General features: G+C 54.1%; 2 protein-coding genes across 4 annotated transcripts in view; one reads left to right on the forward strand and one right to left on the reverse strand.

Annotated features, from left to right (window-relative positions):
• Window positions 1-14,299, reverse strand: part of KCTD10 (potassium channel tetramerization domain containing 10) — a 14,647-nt gene continuing 348 nt past the window's right edge. Inside the window, exons 1-7 of one of the 3 annotated variants that reach the window (XM_054645985.2) lie at window positions 13,752-13,901; window positions 11,191-11,404; window positions 6,003-6,172; window positions 5,440-5,526; window positions 4,799-4,851; window positions 3,919-4,114; window positions 1-3,307 (exon numbers count right to left, since the gene is read on the reverse strand). In XM_054645985.2, the coding sequence (XP_054501960.1) occupies window positions 3,089-3,307; window positions 3,919-4,114; window positions 4,799-4,851; window positions 5,440-5,526; window positions 6,003-6,172; window positions 11,191-11,404; window positions 13,752-13,754 (942 nt within the window). In that variant the 5' untranslated portion in view covers window positions 13,755-13,901 and the 3' untranslated portion in view covers window positions 1-3,088. Of the gene's footprint in view, window positions 3,308-3,918; window positions 4,115-4,798; window positions 4,852-5,439; window positions 5,527-6,002; window positions 6,173-11,190; window positions 11,405-13,751; window positions 13,902-14,299 lie in introns of those variants that run through there. The other 2 variants (XM_077187652.1, XM_077187653.1) reach the window with 2 other exon arrangements.
• UBE3B (ubiquitin protein ligase E3B) overlaps window positions 14,129-14,299 on the forward strand; it is a 21,418-nt gene continuing 21,247 nt past the window's right edge. The window contains exon 1 of the mRNA XM_054645561.2: window positions 14,129-14,178. The gene's annotated coding sequence lies outside the window, so the exon portion shown is untranslated. The remainder of the gene's footprint in view (window positions 14,179-14,299) is intronic.

The raw sequence follows: 14,299 nt of genomic DNA on the forward strand, positions 1-14,299 counted from the left end.
TAAATATGAAATATCTTCTAATTTATTGTGTTATATTAAAAAAAAAAACAAAAGTACATATTGCAAACATCAACCATACACTGAAATCCAGCTGAAGCTTGTTCTGTGCAGAAGTCTGGACAGGTGGGAATGATTGTACAGAACAGGAATTTGCTGTTGTCCATGAAACAATTCCATTAAGACTGAAAGGTTCTACCTATGCTTTGCTCTAAGGTAGGATGGGAGCTTGGAGCCTTGCCCAGGTGCTGCTCAGGGGGTCCAAACCTGCCTTGGGGAAGTGCAGGAGCAGCTGTTACAGGGAGAGAGGGGGGAAAGGGGCACCAGGGCTGGTCCCTGTCCCCTCCTTGTGCAGCCCCACCCGTGTCAGGAGCTGGGAGGGGACAAAATCCCTTCCCCAGGGGGACTTTGCTCAGCTCCCCTGGGCCGTGCTGGCACTGCTGGTGCTGGGGGATGGAAGCAGCCAGCTCTGCTCTCCCTGGCACTGGGAGGCAGGGAAGGATAATCTGAAGAGCTGCTTGTGGCCCAGGCCACCTGCCCTGAGCCCCAGCTGCACCTGAGAGCTCAGAGTAAAACCATTTAGAGTAACGAGGCTCAGGGCTGAGAGCATTTGTGCAAGGGCATGACCAGGGTGTGGCCAGAGCAAGGACAGGGACAGCAGGTAAAGGACAGGCCCCAGGACAGCACAGCTTGGCTGCACCACTCCAGCACCCCGAGGGTGAGCTCAGGAGTGAGTTAAGACAGAGTCTGCCCACAAACGAAGTAACAAAACTGAAATGGAAACTTTTACTCTCCTGGAGTGACTTTGCTAAACCAACAGCTCTACAAAGCGCTGTACAAAGATTAAAAACAGTCCTCCCCTGGTTTTTAAGAGCTTAGTTTGCATATCCTGAAAGGGAAAAGCCTGAAGCCAGTTAAGGATCTATTTACAGAGAAGTTAATCACGTAGCTGTGACCTGTCAGGTGCTTAGTACTGGTGTCACCTCCTGGGGCTGAAGCTGCTCTGCCCCACAGGACTGGATTGGGTCTGGGGTCTGCAGGGGTCAGCACAGCCGGGGATGAGCTGGAGTGAGCAGGGTTTGCTGCAGGACTGGGGCTGGGCCCTGGTCCCCCTCTGCTGGGACACAGCCTCCACCCCCAAGGGCTGCTCCAGATGCTGAGAAGCCCAGTGTGACAGCCCAGTAATCACCAGTAAGTGCCAAAGTACACAGTGCTGGAGAAACAGCAACCCACCTCCTCCCTGCCTCACCCTCAGCTTACCCCAGCCCTGAGGGGAGAGGCACTGGCTCCTTCCCCCTCTGCACTGCTCCAGCCCTAGAGGGTGCTGCAAACAGGTTTAAGCACAACTCAAACTGGAAGTCCTGAGGTGTCAGGACAGAGCTGAAGCTGCTGAACCCCCAGGAGACTGTGGAGCTCTCAGTGAACAATCAGCAGCTGCAGGAGAGAGAGGAGAGGAGGCAGGTATAACACCCCCACCTGCCACAGCCAGCAGCTGCCTGCAATGTGGAGAAGTCTTTGGTTACTAGAAAGATGGCCTCAGATTAAATTGAAAATCTTTGAGCTTTACTTGATGATCCAAAACTGTACAGCCACTTCCTGGTGTGTTTCAGCCTCTACCAACGAGCTCTGTGGAACAGAAGAACGTGGCTGGTGCTGCTGCAGCACCTTTGGTTTCACACTGTTCCCATGTCCTCAGCAGCCCTGAGCCAGGAGCAGGAACACAGAGCTGCTGCTCCAGAGGAGTGTGGCTGTTAAAGCCAGTGCTAAATATTCCACAAAAAGGGTCAAAAGAAACTCTAGCCCAGGGCAGAGGGCTCTGGTGTCACCCGTGGGTGCTGCTGCAGTGCAAATTTAACACTTCCTACCTCAGGTTTCTCTCCCTCCCAGGACTGGTGACCTGAACTGTCACAGCTGTGGCTCTGCTCAGCCCTATGGAATGACAGCCCACCTCCCACCACTGCTGTCACTTGACTCCACAACAGGCAACAGGAGACAAGGAGGTAGATAAAATATTCATTGAAAGAGAAAAGCACTTGTAGAAAACCACAGTGCAGTGGCCTTCTCCATGCTCTGCCCTTCCACACACAGCTGCCAAGGCTGGGAGGGTTTGGAACGGCCTCAGGGTGAAGTCAAACAGGGAATATCTGCCTCTGGGTCACTGCCTGCTTCTGTTTCTCCTCACTCAGAGCAGGGCAATGCTCCTGGATCAGCTCCAGAAGGGAACCAGGGCTGCTGCCCCCCACCAGCACCCCCAAAATGGGGGGATTGAACCTGCTGTGACTCCTGGTACCTGGGAGCTGCTGGAAACCAACCCCCCAGCTGAGATCCAGGCTCAGGCAGAAGCTCTAAGCACTGACCAGTACCAACACCACTCCTAGGGAAAGCAACCGTGGACAGTTTGCTCCTGATTCTCCTCGTTTGGGAGGAATTTTAACCTTGAACTGGAGGGATAAAACAGGGATGGGTGTTCCCAGCTCAGTGCTGCAGAAGCCCCACTGAACCCTTGGAGGAGCAGATCCTGAGAGCTGTGGGGAACCTGAGGGAGCAGCCCCTGCTCCCTCCCACTGCTCTGAGGGAATCCTCTGCCCCCAGACTCCAGGAATCTCATCAGCCTATGCCATTTGTTCTTTGGGGAGTCACCCAAGGCACTCCCAAGCTCTCTCCCAGGAGCCAGGGAGCTCTGCAGCAGCCCTGGGTCCAGGTTCCTGCCTTTCCCTCCAGCCCAGGAGGGTCGGGGAGTGCCTGGAGGGAAGGAGGGTGGCTGGCTGACCTTTTGTTTGTTGTTTTGGTTTTAAAGTGCAGGATCATTACCAAAGTCACAGGAAGCCAGTCCTCCTCCTCTCCAGCACAAAACAGCAACAGACAAGAGTGCTAAAAATTCTGGGCATTTCTCCAGCTGCTCAACAGGCCCTTCCAGGCTGCCCAGTCACCTCACGGATCCTCGCCCTACAACTACCGCGTTTAAATACCCCAAATAACCTAGAGTTTGTTACAAATCCCAATTTACAGACTGTGCTGGACAGGAGTTGCACTGCCTGGTCCTGCTGCAGGGCAGCCCCTTCCCCAGAGCTGAGGGGGTCCCCAGGCTGGCTCACTGGTGCAGGTGGGCCCTGTCGTCGGGGCGCTTGATGTGGATCCTCCGCACGCGCTCGATGCGCTCCCGCTCCTCGTCCTCCTCCAGGTGGTGGGAGCGCCCTGCAGCCCCTCCCGTGGCTTCCAGGAGGGCATTGTCCGGCCCCCTCCCGTCCTGGGATTCGTACAGGAGAATGTTCAGGGTCTCCTCGTAAATTCGGGCTTCTGGGAACTCCACCTGGCAGGGAGGGGAGAGAAGGGCGCTGACTGCAGGCGCCAGGTTACCTCGGTTTGGGTTCCTGACACCCGGTGTTGCAGCTCCCTGACTGCAGCCCAGCCACAGAAACCCTTTCAGGCACAATCCTTCCTATTCCATTTTCTGCTTCCAGCTTTTGAGTCCAACAACAAGTTGGGTTTTTACCAGAACCAGGCAGATCTCTCCTGGGAAAGGGAGGAATACAGGGAAGGTGTGCCATTGCTGGATCCCTCCTTACATGGGGGTGTAGAGCCAGGGAATGGTTTGGGTTGGGACCTTAAAAATCAGTTTCATCCCTAGGTCATCTACTTGCAACTCCCAAACCTAAATGTAGCTAAATGCACCGGTTTGTCTGGAGATAGAGCTGGACTGAACATTATGGATGTCATGATGTGCTATGGAGTACCACAGGGCTTTATGGAATATCCCAACTGCCCAGTGCAGGCAGCTCCTGCTGTATCCCCAGGGTGAGCTCCAGCTGCTGCCCCACTCTAAATGCACTGATTACCCTCCAGAGGTGCTGAACAATGACAAAGTGCCAGCCTGTTCAGCTGCCAGGGTGCCAGGCTGGAGCATTCCCAGTTTTCCTGTACCTTGGTCTGCTTCTTCTCGGTGGCATAAACGATGGAGGTGCAGCAGACCTCGGCGATCTTGCGGCCCTGCCCGTAGAAGGACCAGCAGCAGATCTCGTCCCCAATGACATCCTTGATGAAGAGCACCCTCCCGTTGAACCTCAGGGACAGCTTGTCAAAGAGCTCAATGTTCTTCAGCATGTTGTCATCAGAGTTGCTGTGGGAATGGAGGCAGCAGCAGGAATTTACAGAGCACGTGCAAAGAGTGGGAGCAGTGAGTGCTGACAGCTCTGAGGTCCCAGATTCCTGTGTCACAGAATCCCAGGATGGTTTGGGTTGGAGGGACCTTAAAGCCCATCCAGTGCCACCCTGTGACATGGGCAGGGGCACCTTCCACCATCCCAGGCTGCTCCAAGCCCCATCCAACCTGGCCTTGGACACTTCCAGGGATGGGGCAAACCAAAGAAATTTATTCTTATTATTTCACTTCAAACCATTCCTGAGCTCAGCACCCTGGATGGGCAGTGTTATGTCATGAAACTTATAAGGGAATAAGGGAAAAAGGACAAGGGCCCCAGTTTGATGATTTCACCACTCACTGAGCTCCCTGTGTTCAACTACCACACTGCAGTCCATGGGAACGCAGACAGCACTTGGCCAGGAGCCTCTGCCAGCTGCACCTAAGGATTAGAGGAACTCCTCTGGCACAGAAATAGCACAGGCTCAGCCTTCCATGGATGGCAGCAGACTCCCTTCTGACTTCAGTTTGAAATTAATTGGGAAAAAATGGAGTGCCTGCCAACACCAATCTGTCATTGGGTCTGGGGGAAGAAAAAGGAAACTTTTATAGTGGATTTTAGTCTATGAAAAACTTCCAACAATTCCAGCTGAAGTCACTTACCTGGTGTAGGAATATTTGTTGTTGCTTCTGTTATAGAGCAGCTTCACTGCTGGCTGTAAAAAACAAAGCACAGATGAGTTCCAGGGAGCACAGCCTGAGCTGGAACCTCAGCTCAGCCCAAGGCCCCACAGAGAAGCTGCAATGACAAATTCCCAGGGAGATTTCAGTGGTGTTACTGCTGTTGCTGCAAACCTGTGATGCACAGGTTGGCAATGGGGTTGCAATCCCTCCTGACCCCTTCTGGGACTGGTTCCTCACTATTCTTATCTTCCCTCTGTCTTATCAGCACCCCTGCTATGTGCAGGGACACCTCCCACTATCCCAGGTTGCTCCAAGCCCTGTCCAGCCTGGCCTGTGACACTTCCAGGGATCCAGGGGCAGCCACAGCTTCTCTGGGCACCCTGAGCCAGGGCCTCACCACCCTCACAGGGAAGAATTTTTTCCTAAAATTCCATCTAACCCTGCCCTCCTTCAGCCTAAAGGCATCACCCCTTATCCTGTCACTCCATCCCTTGTCCAGTACTCCAGTTCTCTTGGAGCCCCTTTAGGCACTGGAAGGAGCTCTGAGGTCTCCCAAAAGGTTCTCCTCTCCAGGCTGGACACCCCCAGCTCTCTCCATGGCACACCTCAGTCTCTCTCACCTTGTTGGAGGTTGCAATCAGCTTCTGCTCCTCCTTGGAGGAGGTGATCACCGGGACCTTGCAGAAGGGCTCGTAGGTGTCCTTGTTCTGTGAGAGAAGGACCAAACAGCAGCTGAGTGACAGCAGCTCCCAGGGCACAGCCACATTTCCTGGGAATGATCTCTGCTGAGGGTTCAGTGTCCACTCTGTCCCTGTGGTGTCCCTGGGGAGCTGTGGCTGGCCAGGTACCATTCTTCAGGGAGCACCTGAGGTGTGTTCACTCCTGACCTCCACCACTGAATGTTCTGTGCCCAGTTAAACAGCAGGATCTGGAATGGGGCTTCTCTCAAACAGGACATCAGTGACAGTGGCATCAAACCCAAGATGGCAACCTCAGAGCATAACAAAGATCACAACAGGACTCCAGCAGCTCTGGGAAGAAGCTGGTTCTCCTAGATGTGACCAGACTCCAGCAGATGACAACATGAACTACCCCCATTTCCATCCCAAGCCTCCAAAATCACCACATGAAGACCAGGAGAAAATCCTGCCCACCCTCAGCTGCCCCTGAGCCTCATGCCCACCTGCAGGGCTGCCTGGCATTCATCCACCAGCCCCTGCACCAGGTAGTACTTGGCCTCAGCCAGCAGCTCCTCGATCTCCCGGCGGCTCTCCGGGAGCGGCACGGCCCCGTCCCGCAGGTAGTTCAGGATTGTCCCAAAGTGCTTCCCACAGCGGTCGATCAGGATCCAGCCTGGGGACACAGGAAGGCCACAGTGAGGACAAGCTGAGATCAATGTGGCAAAAGGCCTTGGCAGAGCAAACTGGTGAGGGACATGATGGAACTGGGAGTGGGAGGATGGAATGGGGAATGTGAGCAGGGAGTGCAGCACAGCTGGACCATGGTGGGAGGAGAATCATGGAAGGATTTGGGTTGGAAGGGAACTTAAAGCCCATCCAGTCCCTGGGAATATATTCATGTGTTCCTACTGAGGAGTCTGTGAAGGGTGAGTAAAAATAACCCCTGACCCTGCCCTGACCAGAGAGAGGCACTGGGGGTGTTCAAGGCTGATGGAAATTACAGAATGGTTTGGGTGGGAAGAGACCTTAAACCCATGGGCAGCGACACCTTCCACCATCCCAGGCTGCTCCAAGCCCCATCCAACCTGGCCTTGGGCACTTCCAGGGATCCAGGGGCAGCCACAGCTGCTCTGGGCACCCTGTGCCAGGGCCTCAGCACTCTCACAGGGATGGATTTCTCCTCAATATCCCATCTAACCCTGCCTCTGGCAGTGGGAAGCCATTCCCCCTTGTCTTGTCCCTCCATGCCCTTGCCCAAAGTCTCTCTTCCAGCTCTCCTGTAGCCCCTTTGGGCACTGCAAAATGCTTCAAGGTCTCCTTGGAGCCTTCTCTTCTCCAGGGAAGAAAAGAGCTACAACCAAAGCTGTGGGTGCAGCATCCACACTTCACCTCTCACTGCTGGGATGAGGCTGGACCCTGGAGGAGTCAGGCAGTGCCAAGGCTGGAGTTTCCCTGAGTGAACAGATGGCCACTCTCACGGGCTGAGGCTCAGGAATGCAATGAGGAAACGCTTGTGGGGAAGGAGTCATATTTTGGACAAATAAGGAAAGTAGGTTAAAGCAGCCCCTGTGTGCTCTGCATGAATGGAATTACGAGGGAAAGTCTGAACATTTGGTTCAGTCTGGAGAGGGAACACGGCCCTTTCTGAGGGAAAAGGAGACACTCTGCAGCAGCTCACTCCAGGCTTCCCAGCTCCCTCATTCCTGCTGTCCACAGACAACACAAAGTGTGCTCCAAGTGTGATTTTACAGGCTGGAACAACAAACTAGAGAAAAAAATGATGGAAGAAAGGACTGGTCCAGACTAATGGCTAATCCAACTAGAGCAGAAAAAATCCCATTTGGCAGTGCAGACTATGGAAAGCAAGAAATCCCATTTCAGTGGGAGATTTAGTGGAAGGTGTCTCTGCCCATGGCAGGGATGGAACAAGGTGAGCTTTAAAGTCTTTACCTACCCAAACCATTCTGGGATTCTGTGATAAAGAGGAAGCACAAGCCATGGTAACAAACCAGGACATCCACAAATGCAGCTTCTTCCCAAGCTCACTGGAGCACACAGGAAGGTAAAGGGCCAGCTGAGAGCAGAATTACCATCCCCAAACTCCTCTGTGATTCCTCGTAGGCTGCAAAAATCTGCTGCAACTTCATGTTTACAGATGGTGAAACTGAAGCAGAATTGCTCATTTTCATGTGGGGATGAGAAAACACTTCCAGTAGCATTGCAAAATCAGAGTGACCACTAGAAGAGCTTTTAAAAACCCTTCTGCTTCCCCCTAACAGCCCAAAGGAGATGAGTCACAGGGAAGTGACCCCAGTGCCACTCGGCCACAGCAGAGCCAACAAGTGGGCTGAAGTCTTTTGGAGCCATTTTTTTAATTGCAGTGTTCCAAAAACATCCTGTGATCCATTTAGGAACATGGGCATGGAATCCATGGGCTGTATGGAACATAGAATCATGGAATGCTTTGGGTTGGAAGGGAACTTAAAGTTTATCCAGTTCCAACCCCCTGCCTTGGCCAGAGTCACCTTCCACTATCCCAGGCTGCTCCAAGCCCTGGCCTTGGACACTTCCAGGGATGGGGCAGCCCCAGCTTCTCTGGGAATTCCATCCCAGCCTCTCACCACCCTCACAGGGTGGATTTCTTCCCAATATCCCATCTATTCCTGCCTTCTGGCAATTTGAAGCCATCCCCACTTGTCCTGTCACTCCAAGCCCTGCAAATAGTCCTTTCCCTCATTTCTGTCAGCTCCTTCCCTTCTCCAGGCTGAACAATGCCAGCCTTTCCTCCCAGCAGAGCTGCTCCATCCCTCTGATCATCCTGGTGTCTCCTCTGGGCTCTCTCCAGCAGCTCCAGCTCCTCCCTGTGCTGGGGCAGCTCTGCAGGTGGGGTCTCACCTGGGCAGAGGGGCAGAGCCCCCTCCCCTCACTGCCTTTGTCCATGGACACATCACCTTTAGAACTTCATCTTGGTCTTATAGGAATTCTTAGGGACAGGATCCAAACACTCCAGCTAAAAACAGATATTTTCCAAGCAAGCCCTAGCAGGTGAAACAGGAGCCTGACACTGGACACTGCCTGAGGCTCCACTCTCTTATCAGCAGCAGGACCAGGAACAGCTTCCCCATCGACAGCAGCAGGGAGTCAGGAGAAAAAAGAGAATTGGAAACAGGTGGATGCACCTGGAAAACTCACATCCTTCTCCCTGCTCATTACCATCCAAAGAAAATGTTCCAAATATGCTGATTTGCTACAGTTCATCAATAATTTCTAAGCTGAAAACAACCATCTACCACCCACAGCCAGAGAAGCCCAGACTGTTCTCCTCCAGCCTGAGGAGCAGCAGGTTGGAATTGTTCAGCTGGGAGGAGGAGCTGGGATCTGAATCCCAGACACAAAGCAGGACCCAAATTCCAGACTGGTTAAACTCAACTCCTTCCAGTTGCTCCCCAGGCCTGGCTTCTTCTCCTGAGAAACATTTTGTTTGGTGCCAGGTTTAGGGTGTGACCAATGAGGAGGATTTTGAAGAATTCCAGATAAAAAGTGTTTCCTTTAGCAGCCCCAGTGCTATTGTCCCAGTTTCCAGGCAAGGGGAGATAAAGCAAGAACTGCTGCAATGGGAGTGTCTGTGTTACAACACACAGGAAGTATCAAATTCCTCTCAAAACACAAACTGGTTCCATGGAACAATCCCACACACACACTGTGGGAGTCACAGCAAAACAAACTTGGGATTTTACATCCCAAACGTGGTATTTTAGTGGGAGAAACTCCAGTTATCCTCAGATTTGGGGTGCAAACAGCACCTGCACTTCCAGAGCCTCTGAGCCCTGGGAATGGGATGTCCCAACCCTCCTGTACCTGCCCGGGACACTGGGATCATGCCAGGGTGAGTTTCCAAAATGAATTTGGAATTTCCAATCCATTTCCAACCACAGGAAGTCTGGAATTATCAAATTCAGCACAGCAGCTTCAGGGAGGGACAGGAAGATCCAGCCCAAGTTTAGCAAAGGGAGAATGTTCACAACATTTCCACTGCTCCAGTGCTCCCAGTCAAGGTGTTGATTCCCATTTGACAGTTTATTTCCAAAATTGGACCCAGTGTGGATTCCCATTTGACTTTTTTCCCCAAATTTGACCCACAGACTGACTTTTTCAATGCAACCTCCATGGTCTGTATCCAGGATAAGTATCCCAGAGACCCTTTGATCCAAATCACAGCATCCACATTTCTGCTTTATCCTGGCCTGGAATTACACCTGGAACAACACAGCTTTGTTTTCCCCAGCTTAAATATGAAGACTTCTGGCTAAACCAGGAATATTCAGCTAATCAGGCTCTATTTTTACATTTTTTCCCTTCAAATCCAACTTCATTTTATCTCAGGAAAGCTTATCATAAACCTCTAAACAGACTGTTTTAAAGCACTCAAAACTCAGTCCACTCTGTAATATATTTCTTCTATTTTCAGCAAATTCAAACAAAATTTTCTAATAATAATTAACTATTCCCAAGGGAGGTGTTTGAATCTCCAGGATCAGCTTTGCAGAGGCTGCAGTTAAAGACAAAGGTTCTTAAATATTGTTATGGGTAAAACATCAGAGTGAAAATAAAGCTGAGCTTCCAATTAAACTCTGGCACACCTACAATGTGGGAATGTGGAGATAAAATTCCAATTTTTTTGAAAATCCTGCAACTGGTTCTGTTGTAGGGAAATCAGCTGTCAATAGTCCCACAAGAAAATTGTTTCATTTTTAAAAATCAGCTTTTAACTCATTTATACCTATGTTCAGAGCATGTTTTATATTTTATTTATAAGCAAGGAGACAATAAGAGGGAATGGCATCCTGAGCTTCCAAGAAGACACACAAATCCCAACTCAAAGATTCCTAATCACCATCCCCACCTTTCTCCATGAGCTTCAGAGCTTTAGTGTCAGTATTCTGAAAGGAAAAGATGCTCCAGGTGTCACCTGGGCCTGACAGGAGCTCTGGCACTTCTTAGTGTCCTTCTGCTGTTCAGGCAACCCACTCAGGTCATCCTTGTCTTTTGTTCCACATTTTTTGCAGCTGTATAATCATGGCATCATGGAACAACAGCATGGGTTGGGTTGGGAGATTGAAGATTATTTAGTCCTTGAAGATTATTTAGTCCACTCCTTGCCATGGGCAGGGACACCTCCTACTACCCCAGGTTGCTCCAAGCCCTGTCCAGCCTGGCCTGGGACACTTCCAGGGATCCAGGGACAGCCCCAGCTGCTTTGGGCACCCTGTGCCAGGGCCTCAGCACCCTCACAGGGAAAGACTTTATTCCAATATCTAATCCAAACCTATTCTCTTGTCCTGCCACTCCAGGGCCTTATAAATATTCTCTCTGTGGTTCTTGTTGCTCCTTCGAGCACTGTAAAGCCACAATTAGGTCACCCCAAATCTGCCTTTTGTCCAGGCTGAACAATCCTAACCCTCCCTTGCAGGAGACATCCTCCACCCCTCCAACCCTACCAAGAGAAGTTCCTCTGCCCTTGCCATGACCCCTGTGACTTTCCCTGCCCAGGAAGGACGTGGAGGGCACCAGGAACACCCCAATCCTTACCTTCACCCTACCAACAGAAGTTCCTCTGCCCTTCCCATGACCCCTGTGACTTTCCCTGCCCAGGAGGGACGTGGAGGGCACCAGGAACACCCCAATCCTTACCTTCACTGTCCGTGAGCACCTCCATGCGCCCGCTGAACATGGCCTTGAGCATGGTGTCCTGCTTGGTCAGGGTCTGCATGGTGGTGTAGTACAGGGCCCCCCCCACGTTCAGCTTCACGTACTTGGAGCTGGGGCTGCTCCCCTTGAAGGACGTCGTGCGCGTCGCGGCCGCCGGCACTGCTGAGCTCACCACGCTCTCTCCCGACATCTCTTCCTGCAAGGAACACGGTCACCAGCTCAGGGAAGGAGGTCCCACTTCAAGAGTGCAATTCCCAGCTCAAGGAAGGACTTCCCAGCTCAAGGAAGGACCTCCCAGCTCAAGGAAGCAGCCCCCAGCTCAAGGAAGGAGGTCCCACTTCAAGAGTGCAATTTCCAGCTCAAGGAAGGACTCCCCAGCTCAAGGAAGCAGCTCCCAGCTCAAAGGAAGGACTTTCCAGTTCAAGGAAGAAATTTCCAGCTCAAGGAAGGAGGTCCTAGCTCAAGAGTGCAATTTCCAGCTCAAGGGAGGAGTTCCCAGCTCAAGGGAGCAGCTCCCAGCTCAAGGGAGCAGCTCCCACTTCAACAGTGCAATTTCCAGTTCAAGGAAGGACTTCCCAGCTCAAGAGAGCAGCTCCCAGCTCAAGGAAAGACTTTCCAGTTCAAGGAAAGTCTTCCAAGCTCAAGAAGAGACTTCCAAGCTCAAGAGTGCAATTTCCAGCTCAAGGGAGCAGCTCCCAGCTCAAGAAAAGACTTTCCAGTTCAAGGAAGGAGATCCCACTTCAAGAGTGCAATTTCCAGCTCAAGGAAGGACTTTGCAGCTCAAGGGAGGACTTTCCAGTTCAAGGAAGGACTCCCCAGCTCAAAGGAGCAGCTCCCAGTTCAAGGAAGGAGGTCTCAGCTCAAGGGAGCAGTTCCCAGCTCAAGGGAGGACTTTCCAGTTCAAGGAAGGACTTCCCGGCTCAAAGGGAGCAGTTCCCAGCCCAAAGGAGCAGCTCCCAGCTCAAGGAAGGACTTTCCAGTTCAAAGGAGCAGCTCCCAGCTCAAGAGTGCAGTTCCCAGCTCAAGGAAGGACCTCCCAGCCCAAAGGAACAGTTCCCACCCTGCAGTGTGACACCCCCCCGTTCCCACCGGGTGTTTCACACCTCGGCTCCTCCCCTGGCTCTCTGTGTGAAGTTCTCAAGTGTTTTAAATGTTTCATTCTCAGGAACTGAAGGACACTCGTGGACACAGCCCCCGTTTTTTTCCCGGGGAAAAGCCCTGGGAATGCTGAGCTGGGTTTTGCACTGCAAAGCCAATGCTTTCCCACAACAACTGCTTTCATTTCTTACACAACTCCACAGCTTAAAGCTCTTACTCCATCAATAATCTGGGATGGAATTGGGCAATTCCCAACACACACAAGTGGAGCAGATGATTCCTGCGAGTTCAAATGCAGAAATCAACAGATTCCCCAGTGCTAAAATGCAGAATATCCGCAGGTTTCCAAGGCTTTTTCCCTCAGAGCAAACAGGGAGAGCACACAGGAGCTTTTCCTGCTCTTCCCTGCCCTCCCACGCTGCTCAGAGCACCAAAATCCAGCCGGACAGAGCAGCCTCCAGCCACATTCCTGTCACCTCCCTGTCACCGAGGTCACACTGGCACAGGAGGCTCAGCTCCACAAATGCCCCCAGAGCCGATAAATCCTTAATCACTTGGAGCCTCCTTTCCTCAGGATGGGACAGGGTGGGATAATTAACTCCCTCCATCCCTGCTCCTGCAGCTCCCACGGCTCCGGGATGAGCCGAACCGAAGGATTTTTGCTTCACGGCCATGAAACTCTCAAAAGAGCCGGAGCTGTGCGGCACAGGAGAGGGAGCAGGAGGGGTAGGGATGGCCTAGACATGATCCCATCATCTTCGGGATGCACCGGCAGCAACCTCAGCTCACGTTCCAGCTCCCTCCGGTACCGGAACACCCCAGCTTGGGCAGGAATGGGCTCGGGGTTCCAGAGGGGATCGATCCCACCACTTAGAGACCCCAAATCGCAGCCGTGCCGTCCCCAAACCACGCTGGGGACGGGACACACACAAACCGGACAATGACCGGTGGTCAGACTCCCCCCGGGCCACTCTCTCCAGCCTCGGGGCTGGCCCAGCCCGGCCCTGGGGGCTGCCGCTCCTCAACACCCGCATCGCTCTGGGGGCCGGAGCCCCAAATCCTCATCCGGACTCCCAAATCCTCATCCCGACCCCCAGATCCTCATCCCGACCCCTCCCCAGGGCAGCGGCCCCCGCACGCACCCCCAGGCAGAACCGCTACCCGCAACCCCCGGCCCCTCCGCCTCTCTCAGCCCCCTCCCATGGCCCAAACCCCCCTGAGCCCCCCGGCCCAGAGTCCCTTAACCCCCACCCCCCCCGAGGGCCGGAGCCCCCTCAGCTCCCCCTGCCCCACCGAGGCCCCAGAGCCTCTCACACCCTCCTCCCCATTCCCCCGTTCGCCACCAGCCCCTCAGCCCTGCAGCCCCTCCTCCCCCGCGAGGACCAGAGCCCATCCCGGCCCTGCAGGCGCGTCCCCCGGGCCCCGCGCCGCCCTTTCCCCCTCACCATGAACGGACCGAGCCCCTCGGACCGAGCGAGCGGGAGCGCCGGGCGGGGGAACTTCCGCCCCTAGCCTCGCTTCCGGCGCCGCCCGGGTGCGCCCCCAAACCCGTCCGATGGTCCGCCGGGCCCCCCCGGCCGCTGCCGCGCTGCGCTGCCGCCTCACGGGCTTGGCCCGGCCCGGTTCGGCCCGGCTTGGTTCGACCTTCCCGGTATCACCGCGACGCAGGGCCGGCTGTTCTCCCTGCGCCGAGCCGGTGAGCGGGCCGGCGGAACGGCAGCGGCGGGGCGGGTTGGCGGCCGGACGGGGAGCGCGGACACGGGGGCGCGGAGGGGGCTGCAGCCGCGGCCTGGGCGGGGGAACCGGGACGGACCGGGGGGTTCCGGGGCCGCTCGGCCCGGCCCGCCCGGCCCGGTGTCCGCCGGGACGAGGGTGAGCGCCTGGGGGCTGCGGGGAGGCTGCCGGCAGCGGCGGGGCCCGGCGAGGCGAGCCTGGCCCGGGGATGCTGGGGATGCGAACGGGAGCTGCGGGAGGGATGCGGGCGCTGTCACAG

Source organism: Agelaius phoeniceus, chromosome 18 (assembly GCF_051311805.1).
Source record: "Agelaius phoeniceus isolate bAgePho1 chromosome 18, bAgePho1.hap1, whole genome shotgun sequence".
In the NCBI taxonomy this organism is placed as follows: Eukaryota; Metazoa; Chordata; class Aves; order Passeriformes; family Icteridae; genus Agelaius; species Agelaius phoeniceus.